The sequence below is a fragment of the Eublepharis macularius genome, chromosome 8 (genome assembly GCF_028583425.1).
Source record: "Eublepharis macularius isolate TG4126 chromosome 8, MPM_Emac_v1.0, whole genome shotgun sequence".
NCBI lineage: Eukaryota > Metazoa > Chordata > Lepidosauria > Squamata > Eublepharidae > Eublepharis > Eublepharis macularius.
Window position 1 is genome coordinate 141,200,571 of NC_072797.1, and position 22,961 is coordinate 141,223,531.

A 22,961-nucleotide genomic window follows, 5' to 3' on the forward strand; every position below is an offset into this window, starting at 1 on the left:
CCCCTTCCCCGGAAAGACCGCCTCCCCCTCTCAGCGCCGGGCGTCGCTATTCGCCGGCTCGGGGGGGAGGCCGGTGACGTAGCCCCGAGGCGGCCCCAGTCGCGTTCTGGGCGAGCACGTCACCGCCCAGAAACTACGTCTCCCATCATGCTCGGCCCGCCGCGCCAAACGCCTCCTTCCGCGCGGCAGAAGGGCGGAAGCCTACATGTCCCAGGAGGCAGTGGGGGACGGTCCTCGTGGTCGCAGAGAAGCTGCCGCGGTGGTCCGCCCAGAGCCCTGCAGGGTAGGCTCAGGTTTCCGGCCTCCCCCCGAGGAGCGCCTGGAGGGTCTGCGGGGGACTCTTTGGCTGTTTGGTTCATGCACTGAACAGCTCGTATTCTGGGGGATCTCTCAGCAGCTAAAATAAGGCGCCCGGTCAATTTTGGAAGGGACGCGTGTGTTGGCCCGCCAGAGCAAAGCAGCGCCTGGAAGCCTGACGCCCCTGCTCAACTAAAATCTGCTTATCTGAAACTTTAAGAGCTTAATAGAAAAGAGTCCAGTAGCACCTTTAAGCCTAACCAGTTTTGCTGTGGTTCTCGAAGGTTTATGCGGCAGTAAAGTTGCATCTGACGAAGAGAGCGGTGGTTCTCGAAAGCTTACGCTACAGTAAAGTTGGTTAGTCTTAAAGGTGTTTCTGGACTCTTCTATTTTGCTACTGCAGACTAACATGACTCACATGGATTTAAGAACTTACTAATTTAAGCATCTCTAGCTGGCGTCCAGCGGGTGTTCCTCTTACGCATCTGGTAGCATCTGGGCCCTCTACGTGCTTGGTAATAATAATAATAATAAATAATAATTTTTTATTATTTTTAGTAATATAGACAGTTTAAGAAAATAGTATTATTAGGATGAATCCTTAATGTAAGAATCTGGCAAACCTATTCTGCACGTTTTTCTATTTAGCATTTTAATCAAAGTTTTGACATTTAAAAATTATAAGATGATAAAATCAGACACACACGTCTCATACAATGTACCATGCAAGTCCTGGCTAATCCCATGCGGTTTGCTCCCAGGACAGCGACAGTAGCCCAAAATCCTTTATTGAGGTTTTCCTAGAAAACAATCCCCAGAGCAAGCACAAAACACTGAAAAGAGCTCAGGAAGGTGACCTTAACTCTGAATAATCAAAAAGAGTCCAGTAGCACCTTTAAGACTAACCAATTTTATTTTAGCATAAGCTTTCGAGAATCAAGTTCTCTTCTTCAGATGCCTGATACAGAGACTGGTCAAACACAGAAGAGCAGGAGAGGGAAGAGGCAATTAGGGGGGGAGGGGGAGGGAGCAATCAAAACATTCCTTTGCTAGTATATGTAAACATCTCCTTTTGGTGTGTGTATCAGTTGGCTTCAAAGGAGTTTGCCCTGTTAGTTTGTAGAAGCCAAACAGCTAGACCATCCAATTCCAATGCAGTATGGGCCTTCGATAACCACAGCTCTCCCTGCCAGATGCATCTGACAAAGAGATCTGTGGTTCCCGAAAGCCCACGCCAGGTACCACTGAGCTCCCCCAGACCCCACCTCTGTAAAGGAAATCTGTTACCTGTGGTAATGTGATAACCATTCATAGTCCCTATTCAGTCCCAGCTTGACAGAGTCAAATTTGCATATGAATTCCAGTTCAGCAGCCTCCCGTTGGATTTTGTTTTTGAAAGGTTTCTGTTGAACTACAGCGACCTTTAAGTCTTTGATGGAATGTCCTGGTAGGTTGAAGTGTTCTCCCACTGGTTTCTGGACGTTTCCATTTCTAATGTCAGATTTGTGTCCATTTATTCTTTTGCGTAGAGGTTGGCTGGTTTGTCCAATGTACAGAGCAGAAGGACATTGTTGGCACATGAGGGCATATATCAGATTGGAGGATGAGCAGCTGTAAGAGCCAGAGACAGTGTAGTTGATGCCATTGGGTCCTGTAATTGTATTCCCTGGGTAGATATAGGGGCAGAGCTGGCATCTGGGTCTGTTGCAGGGCCTGGTACCTGTGCTGGTGACTCTGCTGGCTGATTCATGGTTGTGAGTGAGAAGTCGTTTAAGGTTGGGGGGCTGTCTGTAGGCAAGGAAAGGTCTTCCACCCAGGGCTTCTGAGAGAGAGGTATCATTTTCCAGGATGGGTTGTAGCTCACTGATGATACGTTGGATGGGTTTGAGCTGGGAGCTATAGGTGACAACCAGTGGTGTTCTGTTGTTAGTTCCTTTAGGTTTGTCCTGGAGTAGGCTGTTTCTGGGTACTAGTCTGGCCCTGTTGATTTGTTTCTTCACTTCATTTGGTGGGTACTGTAGTCCCAAAAATGCTTGTTGTAAATCTCTTAAGTGTGAGTCTCGGTCGAGAGCATTGGAGCAGATACGGTTGTAACGTAAGGCTTGGCTGTAGACAATAGACCGAGTGGTATGTTTAGGGTGGTAGCTGGAGGCATGTAGATATGAGTATCGGTCTGTTGGTTTCCGGTATAAAGTGGTATTTATTCGTCCATTATGTAGTTGTACAGTGGTGTCCAGGAAGTGTACCTGTTGTGTAGAGTGGTCCAGGCTTAGGTTGATAGTAGGGTGAAAGTTATTGAAGTCTTGATGAAATCTCTCAAGAGCTTCCTTCCCATGGGTCCAAATGATGAAGATGTCATCCAGGAATCTTAAGTATAGTAGTGGTTCCAGTGGATGGGAGCTGAGGAAGCGTTGTTCCAAGTCCGCCATGAATATGTTAGCATATTGTGGTGCCATGCGTGTGCCCATGGCTGTGCCATTAATCTGTAAATATAAGTTGTCACCAAATTCGAAGTAATTGTGAGTGAGTACGAAGTGACAAAGTTCAGTGGCGAGGTGTGCTGTGGTTTTGTCCAGGATAATATTCCGTATGGCTTGCAGTCCATCCGCATGTGGGATATTGGTGTATAAAGCCTCCACATCCATGGTTGCTAGGATGGTGTCATCAGGTAGGTTGTCAATGGACTGTATTTTCCTGAGGAAGTCAGTGGTGTCCCGTAAATAGCTGGGTGTGCTGGTGGCATAGGGCCTGAGGATAGAGTCCATGTATCCTGAGACTCCTACTGTGATAGTGTCTCTTCCTGAGACGATGGGGCGTCCTGGGTTACCCGGTTTATGGATTTGGGGTAGTAGGTAGAATTTTCCTGGCCGTGGTTCCTGGGGTGTGTCCGTATGGATGCATTCTTGTATGTCCACGGGAAGAGTCTTCAATATTTTATTGAGTTCTCTTTTATATTGCTCCGTAGGATCAGCAGGTAGTATTTTATAGAATGTTGTGTTGGAGAGTTGTCTTTCTGCTTCCTGTATATAATTCTGTTTGTCCATGATGACCACTGCTCCGCCTTTGTCGGCTTCCTTGATTACGATGCCAGAATTGTTTTGGAGGCTGTTTATGGCATCTCTTTCTGCATGGCTGAGGTTCTGCTTTAGGTGTTGTTGTTTGTCAATTATTTCAGCCTGGGTGCGTCGACGGAAGCATTCAATGTAAAAGTCCAATGAAGAGTTCCGGCCCTCAGGGGGTGTCCATGTGGAATTCTTTTTTCTGGAGTTTTGTAACGATGATTGTGTATTGCTGGGTTGGGAGAGTGATGGTTGCTGTGATGGTGTCTGTTCAGTGCTTTGTTCCTTATTTTGTTCAGCAGAGTAGTTGAAGAATTCTTTCAGTCTTAGGCGTCTGAAATAGGCCTCCAGGTCTCCACAAAGTTGTATGGTTTGTGTGGGTCTGGCTGGGCAAAAAGATAGACCACGTGAGAGGACAGATTCCTCTGCCGGGGTCAGGTTATGACTGGATAGATTGATGATGTTGCTGGGTGGATCCAGAGTGTTCTTGTTCTCTGTTGCATGCAGGATTTTTGAGAATTTCTTCTCCTTTTTTTTCTGTAGTTCAGTAAATAGTGTGCAATAAATACTTCCTAACCCTAACTCTGAATAGTGTGACAATTGTCACATGAGATCAGCAATGGATCCGATTGGTCTCCGGGCAGTGAACAGCATGGTGATTGGCTGCACAGCTGTAGGCAAGGGCGGGATGATGGCTGCCATGAGGTGAGTGGAAGTGTGTGGCGTGTTGAGCCAAGGAACAGGCGAGCGCAGCTGCCAGGACTTACTGGTTGGAGTTGAGTAGTGCTGGTGGTAGAAGTCTCAGGGAGATAGCTGGTGTGAAGGGATTAGGGGTTGGAAAGATCCTTTAGGGTTAAAAATAACAGCAAAGAACTGAGGCATCCGATGGCTTAGTGTTATGCTGAAATGGTTGTGGTGTCTCCCAGGTCATTGTATCACATTAGCATGAGTATGTTTGTGAATGTGTGTGGGATCGGGCAGTTAGAGGTGCTCATGTATCCTAAATAAGCAGTTATTTAATTTACTTTATTTATATTCCACTTTTTACTCCAGTGGGAACCAAAAGCTGCTTACATCATTCTTTTTTCTGTTTTGTCCTGACAGCAACCCTGGGAGATAGGTTAGGCAGAGAGCAAAATAGAAAAGAGTCCAGAAGCACCTTTAAGACTAACCAACTTTACTGTAGCATAAGCTTTCGAGAACCACAGCTCTCTTTGTCAGATGCAACCGTCAGGTTGCATCTGACGAAGAGAGCTGTGGTTCTCGAAAACTTATGCTACAGTAAAGTTGCATCTGATGAAGAGAGCTGTAGTTCTCGAAAGCTTATGCTGCAGTAAAGTTGGTTAGTCTTAAAGGTGCTACTGGACTCTTTTCTATTTTGCTACTGCAGACTAACACAGCTAACTCCTCTGGTTAGGCAGAGAGTATGTGAGCCACCTGTAACGTAATGGTTAGCCACATCTCATTAAATCTTCTAACTGTTCAGATTAAAGATTTTGTTTTATTTTCTGAGCAGATTCATTTCAGACCTTGAAGTGAGACATGAAAACAGCTTTCGCTCCTTTTAGAGTAACTGTCAGTACAAAATAATTTATAGGGTTCTTCTTGTGATACTTTCTCCATCAAGACACAAAGACTCTTCTTAGGAGTTTAATGAGTTCTTTTATTAAAATAAACTCAAGTCTTTTTAATAAGGCAAGATAGCAAAATATAAATGTTTATTAAGATAAAACCAGCAAAGATGGACCAGATAAAGGCAACAAGAATTCAGTCTCCTAACATTTCTCAATTAAATCTAAATTTAGGTCAATCAGATTTACTATGAAGGGCATAGTAACACACGTTACAAAAGTTTCTCACCTAGAACTTCATGAAGTTTCTTTCAGCCAAAACTCTGATCTGCTATCTGAGTTAGCATTTTTATATATGTTTTTTAATGCAAAAATCGAAGAGATTTTTCATGTGATAGCATAGATGAACTAAGATTGGTTTGAGATTTAATTAATTATTCATATTTTCAATCATGTGACAGTCTGCCTAGACAAAGAGTGACGCTACGTCCCGCTTCGAGATAAGAGATATAAATCAGTAAAGATGACAGGAAAAGTTAAATGAGCAGGTCATCATTGGTCCATTCTGACAATTAGAGAACGTTGATCTGCTACTGTCCACTATTTTTAATTGGCTGTCAAAGATGAAGGAGCACCTGTGAGATTATACAACATGCCAGGAAAAGCTGCAGTAAAGTTCATACAGAGTTCACTAGAATATATGTGTATCACTAAGATTAGTGCACTCTAATCTATATTTCCGTGACACACCCTGTGAGCTTCCGTGGCAGAGCAAGGAATTGAGCTTGGGTTGCCCAGTTCCTAGTCTGTCACTGTAGCCACTATACCACACTGGCTCTTGCAGAATGGGGTTTTGAGCACACTGGCACCCCAAAGTGAACGCTGGACTGCTTGAGAAGTCTCTCCATATGAGCAGCTTGTGTTGTTGTTGAATTCCATTTGCGGGCCACACTGTTGTGTGTGCTGCTCACGTCCTTCCTTTTTCTAAAAATTGATTTTTATTTTTTCTAAGATAGAAAAGGGGGTAGAGAAAAGAAAAAGGAAGGGGGACAAAAATTAAAAAGAGAAGAGAAACACAACGCTGTGTGTTACACGGATTATCAAAATACAGAGTACATAAATTTTAAAACGTTTGAAAATGTTAGAATAATATTTGAGAATGTTTGAGATATGTATTTTCAACAACACATACAAAGTTCAACCCTTCCTGATGGAAATGTGGTTATGGGAAAAAAGAGTGACCAGTTCAGTTTGCCAAAATAACATTTGGTCTAGCTTGAATCACCTTTCCAGAGCATGAAGAGGTTTGTCTCCCAACTGCCTGTTGCCCACCTACGTTCTCATTTCTTATCCCAGCTGCATCTGTGCCTTTGAACTCAACAAGGACCTCGGAAATTGCAAATAAGGACTTCAAAACCAAAGTAAAGATTAATTCTTATCCCTGAATCCTGAGGGCTGGCAGTGATTACATTATAGAAATCAGAATAAAGCTTTAGATGTTAGATGTTATAGGGCTGAGATCCTATAACATCCTATAACATCTGTTAGATGTTATAGATGTTATAGGGCTGAGATCCTAATGTGTGACCCTGCCTCTGATTGACTTAAATGAAGGACATTTTCACAAGTAGATCTTTTTTAAAAAAATTCCTTTGTCTGGGAGAGCTTTATGGGTCATACATTTCCGAAACAGCTCTTTTCTCCTTTCTCTGCTAGGAACATGAAGAAGAGATGCTCTAGAGATGTGAAGGCATTCTTAGGTTATAGCAAAAAGTGCCCTAATTCTAAATGAGCCATGTATTGGAATGCTCCACGCGTGCTAATTGCAAGGAAGTGGAATTCAGTTCTTTAATTCCATCCCTAAAGCCATGTTCCTATGAAAGTGACTTCCTTTGAACAATTCCCCCTTAGTCTTATATTCACGGAGGATACACACATGCACACATTTCTATTCTATGACTAATAGCAAGAGGGCAAGCTTGGCTTGCTGCAAAATAGTTATTATTTTTTCTTCATCTAAATCAGCTGGGAACCAAAGGATCACTTAATTCTTGTATGAATCTGATCTCCAAGTAAGATCTTCCCGATCTCTTCTCTGTACGCTCCTGCTTTTTGTAGGGTTACCTGAGAAAGGGCCTTCTGTTAGTGATGTCCCAGTTGTGGAATTAATTCCCTCTCCAGCTAGTTTTCCCTGGTACCTACGTTCTGTTCCCTGGGGTCTTTTCACACTGACTTTGAATATTTGGTACCGCTCTAATCTCTTGCAGAAGATACCAAGGTGTGGGTGGCTGTTTGAAAATGAGTGGTATAGTGGGGTACCCTACAGTGGGTAGTGTTGAGGGAAAAGGGATCTTTGTAGGGTTTCCGAAGGGTTGGTAGAGTTTTCTACATTTGTCCTTTATTAAGTCCGTCTGCTTGTTAAATATTGAACTGTGCATTTTCAGACTTGAAGGTTGGTTAGGCTCTTATGTGGCCACAGAACATTTGCAGATTGTTTCTGACTTTGAGGAATATCACTGTCCACCACCATCAACTGCTGTTGTCTTCCATTTGCAAATGATGAAATTCTAAAGATTTTCTCCATTTTTGCACAGCCGATGTGTATGCAGGAGTAAAATGTACATTTCTTGTGTAGTCTCCTAGATCATTTGCCTTAGCTGAACTTAAGTAAAACTGAGCCTTTCTTTCTTTTTTCCTCTTCTTGAGAACAATGTATATGTGCTGGCTGGTGAGCAAAGACCGAAGTTGTCCGCGAATAAAATTGCCACACTTAGAAATGGTGGTGGTTGGGCGAGGCCCTGAGACAGAAATAACAAACAAGAAGTGTTCACGAAGACAAGGTAAAGGGGAGATGAAGGGTGTAATCCTAAATATGCATAGTATTTACACTAAGCAAGTCCCACTGAACTCAGCATTGCATGTTTATTTTTCTCTTTTGGAGGAGTGGTGGTGATCTGTATAGCGACGTAAGTGGCAAACACAGCTGTCCCCAAATTGTAGTTGGGTTTAGTAGCCAGCTTTTATTTTCCATTAGTCAAGTGTAAAGTCCGATCCTACCACAACATCGCCTGTCAAAATAAGATAATCCATAGAATGTACTAACTCGTCTCTTTAAAAGAAAAATAATACTTTAAATTGAAAAAGAGTTAAATTTGCAATCTTCAGTATTATCTAAATTAAACATGAAATGCACTTTTACTATTAAGCTGTAATTAACTTTGTAATGTTGCCCTTGTAAATTCTATTTTTTGTCAAAAAATACATTTTCCAGTGAAGAAAATGTGAAGAAATGTGAGCTGATTTATAACTTCTTTACAGTAAGGGTTTTGTTAATATCCTAAGATATACTGCACAGTACTTGAATTTATTATCAATCCTATTTATTTATTCATTTATAGAAAACATTTTATGTTAAAAGTGACTGAACAATGTTTAGTTTAAATTCCTGTCCAAAAGAATTGATTGCCGAAGAGATCAGGCCTGGCAGCTTTTCAAAGAACAAGGACTTCTGTGGCGCCTTAAAGGTTTAGCAAACGGTTGGTGACAAAAGAGTTCATAAAATAGAGTCCCCTTTTTCAGACAAGTTTTTTCCAGTTCAAGTGGAGTAGATTTGGGACAACTTAATGCTTTGCATGTGTAAGATCCCCAAATTCAGAACCTGGCATTTCTTGGTAAAAGGATCACAGGTAACAGGACGGGAAAAGATCAGTGGATCTGGCCCTCAGGCCCAATGCCGTTCAGACACAGCAGTGCTCGGCTGGCGGGTTCAGTGGCCTGGCTCAGTAACTGCATATATTCAAGGCTGCAGTCCTGTGCACAGTTAACTTCAGAACGAGCCCATGACATCAAGTGTGACTTTGTTCTAAGTAACCACGCGTATGATCAGACTAAACATCACTGAAACCCCCCGTGCTCTGTTTTGGAAAAAGCTTTTAGTGAAGAAATCCGTAGCAAACCTGATTTCAGTTTTTTTAAAAAAAGCATTCTTACCAGCGAGATGGCATAAAAGTAGGGCAATTGAAAGTGCTGTCTCCCCTCACTGAGAATATACCAGGACAGAAAAGGTCCATGAAGACAGTTAGGGTTGCCTTGAAAGTAAAATCGTTTGCAGGCCCAGAGCTAGGTCAGACTTAACGGCATAGTGCAGCCACGTTCCTTTGCTTTAAAACGCCGTCGTCGGGAGGAAAAAATTCCTTGCCCCTGGTGAGTGGTTGTGGAACACTGGCCAAACAAGATTGGTGGGTTAGTTAATGAGAGATTGAGATTAATCTTCTGGTTGCAATTATTTTGGACTCTTTGATTTTCCTGGTTTCAGAATAAATTGGTGGGTGCTTAATATTTACATCTTACTTGTATTCAAATGTATTGTGCGTTTCTTTTGGACTTTTTTGCATTGGCTTACCCTCCCCCAAGGATAGCTTTTGATCCTATCGTCATAAAATGCTTGGCTGTGTACATAATGCAGCTCTCTGTCGCTTTTTCTTTCAGTACAACTAAAAGCAGACTGCAACAAAGGCTTTGTCAAGGTTAAACAGGTATGTCTTTTCCTCTTCCTCACACAGCTTTGCTGATAGTGCCAGTTCTTGTTTCTTCGTAAGGCTGGGAAGGAAAGATAAAAATTGGTGTGTTGTGTAAGAACTCGCCCTTGGCACAAAGTAAATGAGCAGCCTTGGCTGTATTCTTTGTGTGTGCAGGGTTTGTCTGCTTCGGTCTCTACTTTTGCAGCTTTCAAAAGCAAGTTTCTAGCCTTTATGATAAGAGAGGCAAATGTTGAAACTGTTTTTGATGGTGGTGTCATTGGAGACTTGTGCACTGCAAATTTAAGCCAGTTCCAAGCTAGCTTTTACCTGGCATTTCTCCCAACCAAGGACCCTGGGAACTGTATGTCATTAAAAAGATTAATTATCTTATAGCAGCAGCAGCAACCCCCCCCCCTCCCCAAACCTTAACCTTCAACAAAACTACAATTCTCACCATTCTTTTAAAGGAAATGAGAGCAGTTTTACTGGTTTCAGGCTAGTTTAAACCTGCCGTTTAGATGTAGCTTCTGAAACCCAATAAAGCTTTATGTGGGATTTTCCAAGGTACAAATCTCGACCACCGTGGATGAATTATCTTCCCTATTCTGTTTCTTCCGTCTGTTTCTTCCGTCTGCCACAATCCATGCAGAACCATTCTGTTGGAGGGGGGAGATTTTGGGAGGACGAAATCAGTTATGCAAGCATTCATAAACAGGCAAATGGCATCTCTGATACGTGAACTGTCAGGCTGCAGCCGCTGTATTCCTGTCTGAGTTTTCATGATAGTACCGAGAACATAACTGTGTTCACCCCATTCCAGGTAGAATCTGCTTTAAAATGGTACAGTCTGCGGCTGTTTGAATGTGCTGGGAAATACCGCATGTCTTTGGTTTTGTTCCAGAGATGCTCGATTTCTGCTTATGTAGGTCTTGGCATGTTGACAAGTGTCAGTAAGTCTTTTCTTTTCTTCCCAAGATAGGAGTCAATCCAACTAGTATTGATCTGGTGGATATTGGCAAAGACCAAGAAGTTAAACTTAAGCCAGGACAAATCCTCCACATTGTCAACCGACTGTATCCTTACATGGTACAGTTCCAAGAAGAAATGGGAGCGTGTGTTGGTGGGGAAGCCACGAGGATAGAAAGTGAAAAAAGAACAAAAGTAGACTCTGAAAATCCCAGCGAGGATGAAAGCTTGCCAGGAAAACGTGTGAAAATGGAGCAGGAGGGCCCACCAGGCTGCAAGTTCGGTCAGGGGATGAATGATGGCGACAGTCCCGCTGCTGTGCCTGAAAAGTCCTCTGGCAAAAGGGTGAGCAGAATTTACTGGTATTTTAGCACTTGGTGTGCAAATATAGTAGAGATATTGTTCTTGAGGGAGAGTCCAAGCTGTTGAGTGAGCTGACAGGAAGTCGATAGCATAGCTACTCCCATAAACTGGTTTAACAGCCATCCCTTTGCTTCTGGGGATGACAACAACAACAATAACAACAACATTCGATTTATATACCGCCCTTCTGGACAACTTAACACCCACTCAGAGCAGTTTACAAAGTATGTTATTATTATCCCCACAACAATCACCCTGTGAGGTGGGTGGGGCTGAGAGAGCTCCAAGAAGCTGTGACTGACCCAAGGTCACCCAGCTGGCTTCAAGCGGAGGAGGGGGGAATCAAACCTAGTCTCTCTGCCGCGATTTGCCGGCGACGATTGATACGGTATGTGAACTAGAGACCCCTTGGCCGTCTTCTGGGCCAATATTTGATCATTTCAGTCTGTTCTGTAGAAACGGGATTGATGGGACCCTGCGAGCGGTGAGACCTACCACGTACCTCCTGGACCCATGCCCGTCGTGGCTGGTAAAGGCCAGCACTGATGGATTATGGGGCCGCTTGGAGGCTATTGTCATGTCAACTTGTCCTTAAGCTCCGGGGTTTTCCCGGGGCGTTAAAGGAGGCCATGGTGAGGCCTCTCCTAAAGAAGCCATCTTTGGACCCCAGTGACCCAACCAATTACCACCCGCTTTCGAATCTTCCGTTCCTGGGAGGTGATTGAGCAGGTAGTGGTGGAACAGCTGCAGGGGTTCCTGAAGGAAGCCTTGGCCCTAGACCCCTTCCAGTCCGGTTTCCGCCCGGGGCGTGGGACGGAGATGTTGCTGATTGCCCTCATGGACGATCTTTGCAGACACCTGGATTGGGGCGGATTGGCTCTGCTGATATTACTGGATTTGTCAGCAGTGTTTGATACGGTTGAGTACAAACTTTTGACCCGCTGCCTCGCCCATGTGGGGATACGACGGACTGCTTTACAGTGGCTCATCTCTTCATGGTCGGGGACAGAGGGTGGCGCTTGGGGAGAAATTGTCATCCTGCCACCCCGTATTGTGCGGTGTTGCTCAGGGGGCAATACTTTCCCCATTGCTGTTTAACATCTATATGCACCCCCTTGCCCAGTTGGTGCGAAGTTTGGGACTTGAGTGCCATCGATACGCAGATGACACCCAGTTATATCTGATGATGGACTGCCGGTCTAACTCGGCCCCTGATGTCTCAGAGCGTGCTTTTGAAGCTGTCACTGGTTGCTTGAAACAGAGTCGACTGAAATTAAACCCTACGAAGATGGAGGTCCTGTACTTGAGTCATGGGTGTTTAGGTACTGGACTCTGACTTCCGACCCTGAATGAGGCGCCACTTGCGCCAGTTCTGATGGTTAGGAGCCTGGGGGTGGCCCTGGATGCCTCCATGAAAATGGAGGCACAGGTCACAGCGGGAGCCAGGTCCTTTTTCCTCCATCTACGACGGACCAGGCAGCTTGTCCCTTATCTTTCAACCCACGACAACTATAATGATCCAGGCAACAGTCACCTCTAGGCTAGACTACTGTAAGTCGCTCTACGCAGGGTCTGATCCGGAGATTGCAGTTGGTTCAAAATGCAGCAGTGTGTGTTATTATGGGAGTGCCAAATGGAGCGCATATAACACCTATACTGTGCCAGCTGCATTGGTTGCCAGTGGAGTACCGAACCAGATTCAAGGTTTTGGTACTAATCTATAAAGCCCTATGCGGACTGGGACCTGTGTATCTTTGGGACCACCTTTCCCCATATGTACCCCGGAGAATGCTCCGATCGGGAGAGAAACAACTATTGGTGGTCCCTGGCCCCAGGGAGGCCCCAGGGAGGCCCGCCTGGCCTCAACCAGAGCCAGGGATTTTTCCTGGCTCCAGCCTGGTGGAACTCTCTGTCGATTGATACCAGGGCCCGGCAGGATTTGTTACTGTTTCGCTGGGCCTGCAAGACGGAGATGTTCCGCCAGGCATAGGGCTGAGGGTGGGCTTGGGCCCCGCTGGCCAGTAAGAAGAGGAAGACTGAAAGATCTGAACCCTCCCCTTAGACCTGTCCGCCATCTTTTTTCACCTTCCAAGTAGCGTCTGATGGCTGCCATCTGGCAAATGTTATATTATTGTATATTGTATGGTTGATGGTTTTAAATGGTTTTTATCGTTTTATACTGTATAAGTTATTTCAGTGTGTTTTAAAATCGTTGTAATCCGCCCTGAGCCCGCTCGCAGGGAGGGTGGAATAAAAAACTAAAACAAATAAAATAAATTCTCCAGATTAGAGCGCTGCCACTCAACCACTACACCAAACTGGAGCACTGGAAAGCTGTAAAGATGAGTTCCCAACATTCCCGTCAAACACAATGCTGAAAATTTTTGGAGGGAACCGGGACAATTAACATGCTAAACGTTGATTTATTAGTACTGTCTGTATATTCTAGGTGTTCTTAAGTTGGAATCTTGGAAGGGGGTATTCTGCAGCTCTCTGGCTGTCAGATTCATGGTATGTATGTCAAGTGCCGTCAAGGAGACCCGGAAGGGTTTTCGAGGCAAGAAGTGAACAGAAGTGGTTTGCTGTTTCCTGCCTCTGTACAGTGATGGGTGGTCTTCCATCCACGTACTAACTAGGGCCAACCCTGTTCATGGCTTGGGGGAAATTTAGAGTGCCTTCAGACCTCGCAATTTGCGGGCAGTCGGTATTCTGAATTGGAGCACTGATCGCTTGCAAATCATGTACTCTGACGGGGGAAGGGGCGGAGTCCCCGTTCGGACCGCTGCTGGTCTGTGTGCTCCTGCGATATCAGCATGGCAGGGAGCACTGTGGTTGTCCCTAAGCAGCGCCTGCAACAGGCAATACAGCCAGGCCCTTTCTGGTTTGTGAACGATGTTCCCACTAATGGCTGCTTCCAGGAGTGACCTCTGGAAGTGTCCTTAAGGGCAACCGCATGTCAGGAACACCTGGAAGTACACAAAACCTGTTTGCGTGTGTCCTGTTGTATTTTAAACAAACCTTGTGATGTGACTTAGCCATATTACAGTGAAATCCTATTCAGAGTTACTCCGGTTGAAGCTCACTGGTTTGCACGTGCTAAGACTGGATGGAGTAACTCTGGATGAGATTGCACTGTTGAGCTGTACTGTACAGGAAGCAGGGTTTTTTTTCAGCGGGAACGTGGTGGAACGGAGTTCCGGAACCTCTTGAAAATGGTCACATGGCTGGTGGCCCCGCCCCCTGATCTCCAGACAGAGGGGAGTTGAGATGAGCGGCACGGAGGGCAATCTCAACTCCCCTCTGTCTGGAGATCAGGGGGCGGGGCCACCAGCCATGTGACCATTTTCTCCAAGGGCAACCCACTGAGTTCCACCACCTCTTTTCCCAGAAAAAAGCCCTGCCAGGAAGTGTGTCCTCCTAAAGCCAGAGAAGCTTCTTTCTGAATAAACTGGCATGCAAATGTCCCTCATTTTTATCCTTTAGGAATGTTTGGGACACTGGAGTCAAGGGCTGAAGGCTTCTATGCAAGACCCAAATATGCAGGTAAGAATTTCAGAGTAACGCTGGGGCTTCTACATAGCAGGCAAAAAACCTTTCTTTTTTTTTTAACGTTATCGTGCTGTGAAGGACTCGTGGGGTTTTTGCTTCCACTGCTAGGTTTACAAGGACGAAAGGGTTGTCGTTATAAAAGACAAGTATCCAAAGGCTCGTTATCACTGGTTGGTGCTGCCGTGGCAAACCATCTCCAGCTTGAAAGCCGTGACAGGGGAGCACCTGGAACTGCTGGAGCACATGCACGTCACTGGGGAAAGGATGCTCCGGCAGTGCCCCGAGGAAGACTCCTTGCGCTTCAGGTTGGGCTACCATGCCATTCCCAGCATGAGGTACTTACTGCTCAGAACTTTAATTCTTATTGGGGTGGGGGAGGTCTTGATGTTATAAGGAATGCATTTCTTTCTGGCCTTATAATGGTGGGACAGTGAAAAACAAACATGCCTTAACACCACAGCTGATCCTGCAGCTGTATAATATTTATAATGGGCTGTAGAAGTGCTTGATTGTTGTCATTAAGGCTGTCCATGGGTTAAATAATTTTTCAGTGATTATTCCTCTGCTTTTTAATAAATCAATGAACTAGATGTATTTTTTAATTTTTTCCCTTTGCTTATACCTTGTCTTTCTCCCCAAGGGGGGATGCAGTGGCTGACGTTGTTCTCCTCTCCTCCATTTTTATCCTCACAACAACCCTGTAGGGTAGGTTAGGCTGGGAGTATGTGCCAGATCCAAGGTTACCCAATGAGCTTCCATGGCAGAGTGTTCAAACCGTGGTCCGAGCCTGCCGCTCTAACCACTATTCCACACTGGCTCTCACACATATATGCATACTTCTATAACATAGCTGCTTTCTTGAGATAAAAATGAAAGTGTGAAATTTCGTCAACAAAAGGTGTCATCGATTATGAGAAGGAAGGGATCCAGGCATAGCCTGGGCACGTTCTGTCAAAGCAAGTTGGGCTTTAAATAATGGTGAAAGGCTATCCGTAATATTTTGCAGGGCTCATTTCGAGGGGGAACGCACAGGAATGCAGTTCCGGCAGTTCCCCAAAGAGGTCACATGTCAGGTGGCCCCGCTCACTCGACTCTCAGCCCGTTTCAGCCTGGATTGGGGCCGAAACGGCCCGGATTGGGCCTCTGATGGGTGGTGGATCACTCTCCCGCTCATCAGTGGCCCGATCCTGACCATTTTGGGCCCCTTTTTGGATATTTTCAGCCCCCCTTTGCCATTTTGGGCCCAATTTCGGCCCTGAATGGCCAGGATTGGGTCCAAAACAGCCAGAATAGGTGATGTCAGGGGGTGTGGCATATGCAGATCAGTTATACTAATGACATACTTCCAGTGATGGCAAGAGGCGTGGCATGTGCTAATAAGTTATGCTAATGGGTTCCTCCAGCTGTTTTTCTGCGAAATGACCCCTGATATTTTGGATTGAATCCTGCTAGCGGATGTGCTTTCCTTCAGCAGGTAGGAGCCTTTCTGTGACACTCAGCATCTTTTCAAAGGTTCTAACTGCAGGAGGATCATTCCCCTGCGAGTGGAACAGGCGTCCACGGGATCTAACTCTTCCTGGTGATAATTAGTAATCCCAGAGCGGTTTGTTCTTTCGGTTTGATTTTTTTTCACAGCCACCTACATCTTCACGTCATCAGCCAGGAATTTGATTCCCCTTGGCTCAAGAACAAGAAGCACTGGAATTCCTTTACAACAGAGTACTTTATAGATTCCCAAGGTAAAAATTTCTGCCGTCTGCTTTAAAAACTCTTCCTTCTCAGAGTCATACTAGATGTGACTCTGAGCGATCTATGACTGGTTCTCCTATGATTTTTTAAAATGTTAAAAAGGTAGCTGCAGCTCCCCTCATCCAGTTTGATCGGAAGAAGGGTGCAGGCAAGTAGGAGTTGAGCCCCTTCCCTGTGCATTTTACCAGTTTAATTCCCCTCCCATGCCATCGCTGCTCTTTGCCCCAAGGTACATAACATGCATGATCCTCTTACTCTAGTAATTTTTCTCCCAGCCCTGCTCTGATGCTGGACATGAGCAGAATAAGGAGAAAATTTCATGGCTACAATCCTCAGAACACTTTCCCGGGACTAAGCCCAGTTGAATAAAATGGGACTTACTTTCAAGTAGACTTGCTTAGGATTGTTTCCTGTGGGAGGGTTAAGAGGGAAGAGGTTCAGTTCCTGACACTTTGTGTGCCTTTGTGCCTCTGAATGAGTTACTGTTCTGGGGGTGTGCCTCCTTAGGCACACGCCCAGAACAGTGAGTCATGCTGAAATGTAGGGGGCAGTTCCTAGGGACGGAGGCTGGCCAATTTTCTTTGACTCTATAACAGCTAAACTGGTGATATACTGTAGTCAGATCAATTGGTATCGCGTTAGAGGAGCTGCGTTCCAGCTTTTTTTCAGCGGGAACACAGTGGAACGGAGTTCCGGCACCTCTTGAAAATGGTCACATGGCTGGTGGCCCCGCCCCCTGATCTCCAGACAGAGGGGAGTTGAGATTGCCCTCCTCGCTGCTGAGCAGCGCGTAGGGCAATCTCAACTCCCCTCTGCCTAGAGATCAGGGGGCGGGGCCACCAGCCATGCGACCATTTTCTTCGAGGGCAACCCACTGAGTTCCGCCACCACTTTTCCCAGAAAAAAAGCCCTGGGAGTTCCCTTTCTTTCCATGTATACGAGAGGAGACCTGTTCTGCTGCATGATTGTGTGAGTTTTTGGCATACGTTTCAGAATTTGTACCATCTGGATGTCGTTGATTCTGTTGCTCCAGATACATGACATTTTTGTTTGTTTTTCATCGCTTTTAGATGTGATTGGGATGATAAAGAAAAAAGGCAGAATATCTGTAAGTAGCAAGGCGTCTGAATCCCTGAAGGCGCCTCTGAGATGCCACGTTTGTAAACAGCCGCAATCCACGATGCCTCAGTTAAAGGAACACCTTCGAAAGCATTGGCCAAAATGACCTGAACAGTCTGTTTTCTGATACGTTAATTAAAATGTTACCGATTGTTACAGTAATTGAATTCCACTGTTAATATGCTGACTTTTAAGAACATGCCAAATCTTCTTTTAAAAAAATACTCCCCTCATGCAGTGTGACAAATTCTCAACGGGACAGTGATTACGCAGAGGAGTGAGTAGAAGAGCTTCTGTTCAGCCGATCTACCTGCTGCTTTGCCTCAAAAGATGACTGAATCTAGGTTGGTTGCATTTTCTATTTTTGGATGGGAGGGAGAGGGATCCCTTAACCTCCCCCCCCTCTGGCCCCCCCAGGGGGATTAACAGCATGTGGAGATGGAAATCAGCCTGTTGGTTCAACTCGTCCCCTTGGACTATGGGCAGAATTGGCCAAATCCAAAGTTGCTGAATTAAAAATCATGATGGAGAGCCTTTGAAAGCTGAAAAACAGTAACTCCCACCAGGGTATCTACTGGCTGAGCTCATATTTGAACTCCGGTCTCTGATGACCCAAGCCATAGAACCATGTGTGCTCTTAAGCGGGCCGTTCCTCACGCTTGCCCAACCCCTTCCTTGCACAAGAGTAAGCCTAGTGACACTTTAGTTTTTAATTGTCCAGCTTACAAGCAAAAGGTGTGATCTCCCCTCACCCACAGGCAGCGCCCAGCTAGCCCATGTGTACAACAGAAGAGGGCAAAACTAGACGATACGGCGGCCCCCAAGGATGCTCTGCCATTTTGCAGGCGTGAGTTCCCCCGGGAACTCATTTTAACAGTGCTGCATGTCCCCGATTCCAGTTGGGGCCACCACAGTGCTGTTATCAGGAGTTCTCCAGTGGGAACTCACTCTTACAAAATGGCAGGTCAGACTCGGGGACACTGTAGCCTCTAGGCTGGCCCCTGGTGTGATCAAAGAGGAAGGAAGCAGACGCAGGCCACATCCAGCTACTGTCTATCCTGGGAAGCTTCAGCTCTCTTCCTGCCCCCAGGACAGGGATGTGTAAGTAGTCCGTGCTAGCATCAGAACATGCACACGTGCCCCTGGATGGAACTACTTACTAGACTGCTGGGGGTGGACGTTTTGTATGCGGTCCAAAGAGGGGATGGTTTCCACGCAAAGGGAGATGTGGGGTCTGATTTGTGCCCTCGTTATTATGAACCGTTTATTTTCCAAGTCAGTCTTTCTTCTGTATTTTCCTGATCCACAACTGTAATAAAAGTCTGTTTGCTGCAATGAAGTTTGAAGGTTGGTGGTGTTCGATCAGTTCAGTTTGGTATGGTTCCATGCAGGGCTTTTTTCCCCAGGGTTTCCCCGAGGGTTGCCCTCGGAGAAAATGGTCACATGGCTGGTGGCCCCGCCCCGTGGCACGGAGGGCAATCTCAACTCCGCTCTGTCTGGAGATCAGGGGGCGGGGCCACCAGCCATGTGACCATTTTCAAGAGGTTCCGGAACTCTGTTCCCCCGCGTTCCTGCTGAAAAAAAGCCCTGGTTCCATGACTCCAGCCTTGCATTTAGCACGTCTGTCTTTTGCACAACTTTGGCCTCAGCCTTTAGATTTAGAGAGACTAATCCTGCCCAATAGGCCTAATACAGCCCACTAAGTTAAGTGGGGTCATTATCAGAAGACTGGTGGTAATATTAACGGTCTCTGGTACCAAAGGTTATTCAGTTTGGTGTAGTGGTTAAGAGCGGAGGACTCTAATCTGGAGAGTCAGGTTCGATTCCCCACTCCTCCGCTTGAAGCCAGCTGGGTCACCTTGGGTCAGTCACAGCTCTCTCAGAGCTCTCTCAGCCCCACCCACCTCACAGGGTGTTTGTTGTTGTGGGGATAACAATGGCATGCTTTGTAAACCGCTCTGAGTGGGCATTAAGTTGTCCTGAAAGGCGGTATATAAATCGAATGTTGTTGTTATTATGGAAGCACATATATTTAGAATTCTTGGGAATACCATCATATGCTTGCATATCTGGTGATTTTGTTCCAGAATCTCTTGTAGGGACTTCTGCACCAGGCAGTTCTTCACATGAATGGTTTTTCCCCTTGCCTCCAAATTCATATGCAAATAGATCCATTCTTTCTGGAATGGCTGTAAATGACTCCTAAAATTGTCTCCGAGAGGTCATGTGTATAAATAGCACCAGTCAGCTGATAAGCCACTTATCACACCTTTTAGCTAACCAAAGCAAGCTCTTTTGGTTTGACTTGCCCATTGGACATTCTGTTAGTTTGTGATGAGGTAACTCCATTGTTAATGAGACAAAAAATGTACTGGATTTATCTCCATTCATATATAGTTTATATACATCATATATACCTTTTTCCCCAATGGGAACCCAAAGCAGCTTACATCATTCTTCTCCATTTTATCCTCACAACAACCCCGTGAGGGTAAAGATAGCTGAGTGTCTGGTGACTAGCACACACGTGGCCATTGCAGAGTGGGAATTCAAACCTCGTCCTCCAGCTCCAAGTCTGGCACTCTAGCCCCTATACAACACTGGAACACTCAGATACTGGAATGAAATTGGGTGCACACATGTAGAACACAATTCTGCATTTCAAGATCAAATACTTGTTTGATCTTTGTACCGATTTTCAAAGGGAGGATGTGTGTGAGAAAAAAAATACTGCCATCAGATATGACTGTTAAGGACTGAAATACTGTAATGAAATGTGGGGTGCTGAATGTCTACTGTACTTGTTGGTTTTCCGGAGTTTAAAACTCAGTTTGATTCTTGTACCTATTTTCCCCAGGGAAAATGAAATATGCAGTTTGGTGTAGTATCTGACTTTAAGTTGGGCAATCACAGTGAAACTTGGCTTTTTAAACATTTATGACACAAGTCTGTTTGCATTTCAAACACTAGCTCACCAACCACACCTGTTTTAGTATGGGCAGGGGAGTCAAAAGTGGGCAAATACGTAGCCATGCAGTATCTGAACTGAAGCTTCTTGGACACTGTACTTTAGTAGCTGCTTCAGATGCCACGGCAATCTACTTTGGCAACTTCCCCTTGAAAATGAGAGTCTGGATCTAGCGGGTCTGTGAACTGAAAACACAGCACTGTGTTGTACAAATGGAAGGACGACAATGAAAGAGGGCAGAACCGCAGTTACAATGATCAGAACTGGGTCCTGTACGTGTCGGCCTGCTGGAGAGCACTGCGGTGGTTTTTTGTGGGCAGAGAGATCTTCCAGAAAGGCCTTGGCAACACGAAGAACGTTGACTACTACTTCATTCAATGGCTCATGGAACCAGAACTATATAACCACAAAAGGAAAAATGTACTTATTTTAGCAATTTTCATGCCGCCTCTGCAAGGAACCTGCCTGAGACGTCTTAAAAAATAAAACTTTAAAAGTTGTTAATTAAAAATCCAGCATTACAAAACCTAGCCTGGGTAAACAAATATTTCGGCTTTTCTGCTGAAAAAAGGGCAGCACAGGTGCCAGGTGAGCTTCAAGGGGGACGACATTCCACAGATGAGGAATTCCGTGCAGTGTGTGCCTGGATTTAATTGCACCAGTGCGTGCATAATTAGACTGAGCAATTAATTATCAGGAACATTGACACTGGCAATAGAAGAGCAGGTGAAGATAATTAGTCAACGGACTTGACTACGAATGGGCAACATATATTAATTTTTAAATAACATGACTGATGCAGAAACTACCACTAAATTCGATTTATATACTGCCCTTCAGGGAAACTTAACACCCACTCAGCGGTTTACAGAGTATGGTATTATCCTCATGACAATCACCCTGTGAGGTGGGTGGGGCTGAGAGAGCTCCGAGAGAGCTGTGACCGGCCCAAGGTCACCCAGCTGGGTTCAAGTGGAGGAGTGGGGAATCAATCCTGGTTCTCCAGATGAGAGTCTCGCTGCTCTTAACCACTACAGCAAACTGGCTTGAATAGAACATGATTTTCACCTTCACAGGAAGCCTTTCTCCATTCAAAGCAGAAAACTGAGTCCCTGACTCCAACTTGATAGAAGAGAATCCTTTTGAAAAGGAACAGGTCAAGATCAAATATGGTCCACGTTCTGCACCAAGAAAAGCTGAATTCTTCAGCCTGTATAAATTATGCAAGTTACACCATTTGCTTAGTCACTTAGGGATGGTTCCAAAGCATCACCAGTGGAGTGAAGGTAGAGAAACGCAACTTCAGGGGTGGAAAATGGTCAGTAAACTCAGTAAAAGTTAGTTTTTTCATCTTGGTCATTAATTTGTCAGTTTTTAAATTCATCAGCACAGTCCGCATCGCTTTGTTTTCATGAATGCAATTTGTGTATCAAATGGGGGTTTGAAGCAGTTGAACAGCACAGCGCATCTCGTAAACATAAGGATGAGTACAGTACAAGAACTAACTGGTTTCATCTCCGTTACATCTGTCAGTGGTTTGTCCTGGTGCGCTGGAGGCAACTAGTTCTGGTAGCCATGCTGTGGCTGCAGATTGCAAAGAAACTATTCCACTACAGTGTCAGAGAAAGGGCAATGAGGCTGTCTTGGGAACATAGTGGGAAAACTTTGTACTTTATAGAGTCTGAAAAATCTAAACGAGGCCCTCATAGTTAGTACTTTCCAGTGATATATGTACTAGATTGAGTCCTCCAGATAATTAAAAAGTAAATACATTAAGTGAGGCAAATCATTTTTTGTTACACAGGATAATTAATTAAAAAGAGTCCAGTAGCACTTTTAAGACTAACCAACTTTACTGTAGCATAAGATTTCGAGAATCAGTTCTCTTTGTCAGATGCGCATCTGCCAAAGAGAACTGTGATTCTCGAAAGCTTATGCTACAGTAAAGTTGGTTAGTCTTAAAGGTGCTACTGGACTCTTTTCGATTTTGCTACTACAGACTAACACGGCTAACTCCTCTGGATCTATGACCACAAGATAATTAATGTCCAGTATTATACAATGTCCTGTATTACAACCAAAAAGAAAATCAGTCCAAGTTCCAAGTTCAAGCAAGAAAACTTAAGTGCTATTAATTTGGTAGACCTGTTTTAATATTTTTTTGAATTGTATTTTCAGCCTGAAAAAAAAAGGGACCAAGTATCCACAATGCATACTGGGACAACATAATGAAACAATATCAAGGAACCGAAACGGCTGGTTTAGCTTGCTGAGCTTAAGCTGAAGAGCTGCACCTGCGTATCCCGGGAATACAACCAAACAGTGCAGTGGAGCGATGATTAGGAGGAAGTCCGCCGTCAGATATCCTGAAAGAAACATCCACTTGCTTTTCTCTGTCCTGCTGTTAACCACTTCAGCACACATGACCGATTGCTGCATGTGTGTGTTGGTGACACGCTTAAATACAGTCAAGTTTACCAAGAGCTGTGGAGCTGGGATTACTGCAGAAGGTTCAGTTTCCACTGGATGTTTTTGTTGAGTTTGGGAGGTACAAATAATTCAGGCTCTGGGGTGAGGGGAGACAAAATGTGGCACTGTTATTTGTAGTCCAAAACGAGACGAAGTGAACAATAACGGATAATTATTTAGAAAACTTGTATACCATCTTTCTAGGGATTTGCTCAACACCTTTTGCAATAGAAAAAAAACATTAAAACACAGTTAATAAAAACAAGCCATTAAAACATAAGCTGGGATATCGAAACACATTAACACAGTATATCCAAATACTACAACCGAA

At 44.8% G+C, this 22,961-nt stretch overlaps 2 protein-coding genes across 4 annotated transcripts in view; one reads left to right on the forward strand and one right to left on the reverse strand.

The window, feature by feature from the left end:
* The first annotated feature begins 200 nt into the window (after window positions 1-200).
* On the forward strand, window positions 201-22,418 carry APTX (aprataxin). Of its 3 annotated transcripts, XR_008597508.1 has the most exons (9): window positions 232-812; window positions 7,634-7,767; window positions 9,416-9,462; window positions 10,423-10,758; window positions 14,260-14,319; window positions 14,434-14,660; window positions 15,961-16,064; window positions 17,145-17,537; window positions 22,340-22,418. XR_008597508.1 is itself a non-coding variant. In XM_054986400.1 (8 exons), the coding sequence occupies exons 2-8, from the start codon at window positions 7,638-7,640 to the stop codon at window positions 17,297-17,299; spliced, it is 1,059 nt and encodes a 352-aa protein (XP_054842375.1). In that variant the 5' UTR covers window positions 201-283; window positions 7,634-7,637; the 3' UTR covers window positions 17,300-18,588. The 3 variants fall into 3 exon arrangements, 2 of the variants coding, with proteins under 2 accessions (XP_054842375.1, XP_054842374.1); XM_054986400.1 differs by lacking the exon at window positions 22,340-22,418 and having other exon boundaries at window positions 201-283; window positions 17,145-18,588; XM_054986399.1 differs by lacking the exon at window positions 22,340-22,418 and having other exon boundaries at window positions 17,145-18,588.
* The window catches only part of ELP1 (elongator acetyltransferase complex subunit 1), a 73,805-nt gene continuing 73,126 nt past the window's right edge, over window positions 22,283-22,961 (reverse strand). Inside the window, exon 37 of the mRNA XM_054986398.1 lies at window positions 22,283-22,727. Coding sequence (XP_054842373.1) covers window positions 22,660-22,727 — 68 coding nt within the window. The 3' untranslated portion in view covers window positions 22,283-22,659. The remainder of the gene's footprint in view (window positions 22,728-22,961) is intronic.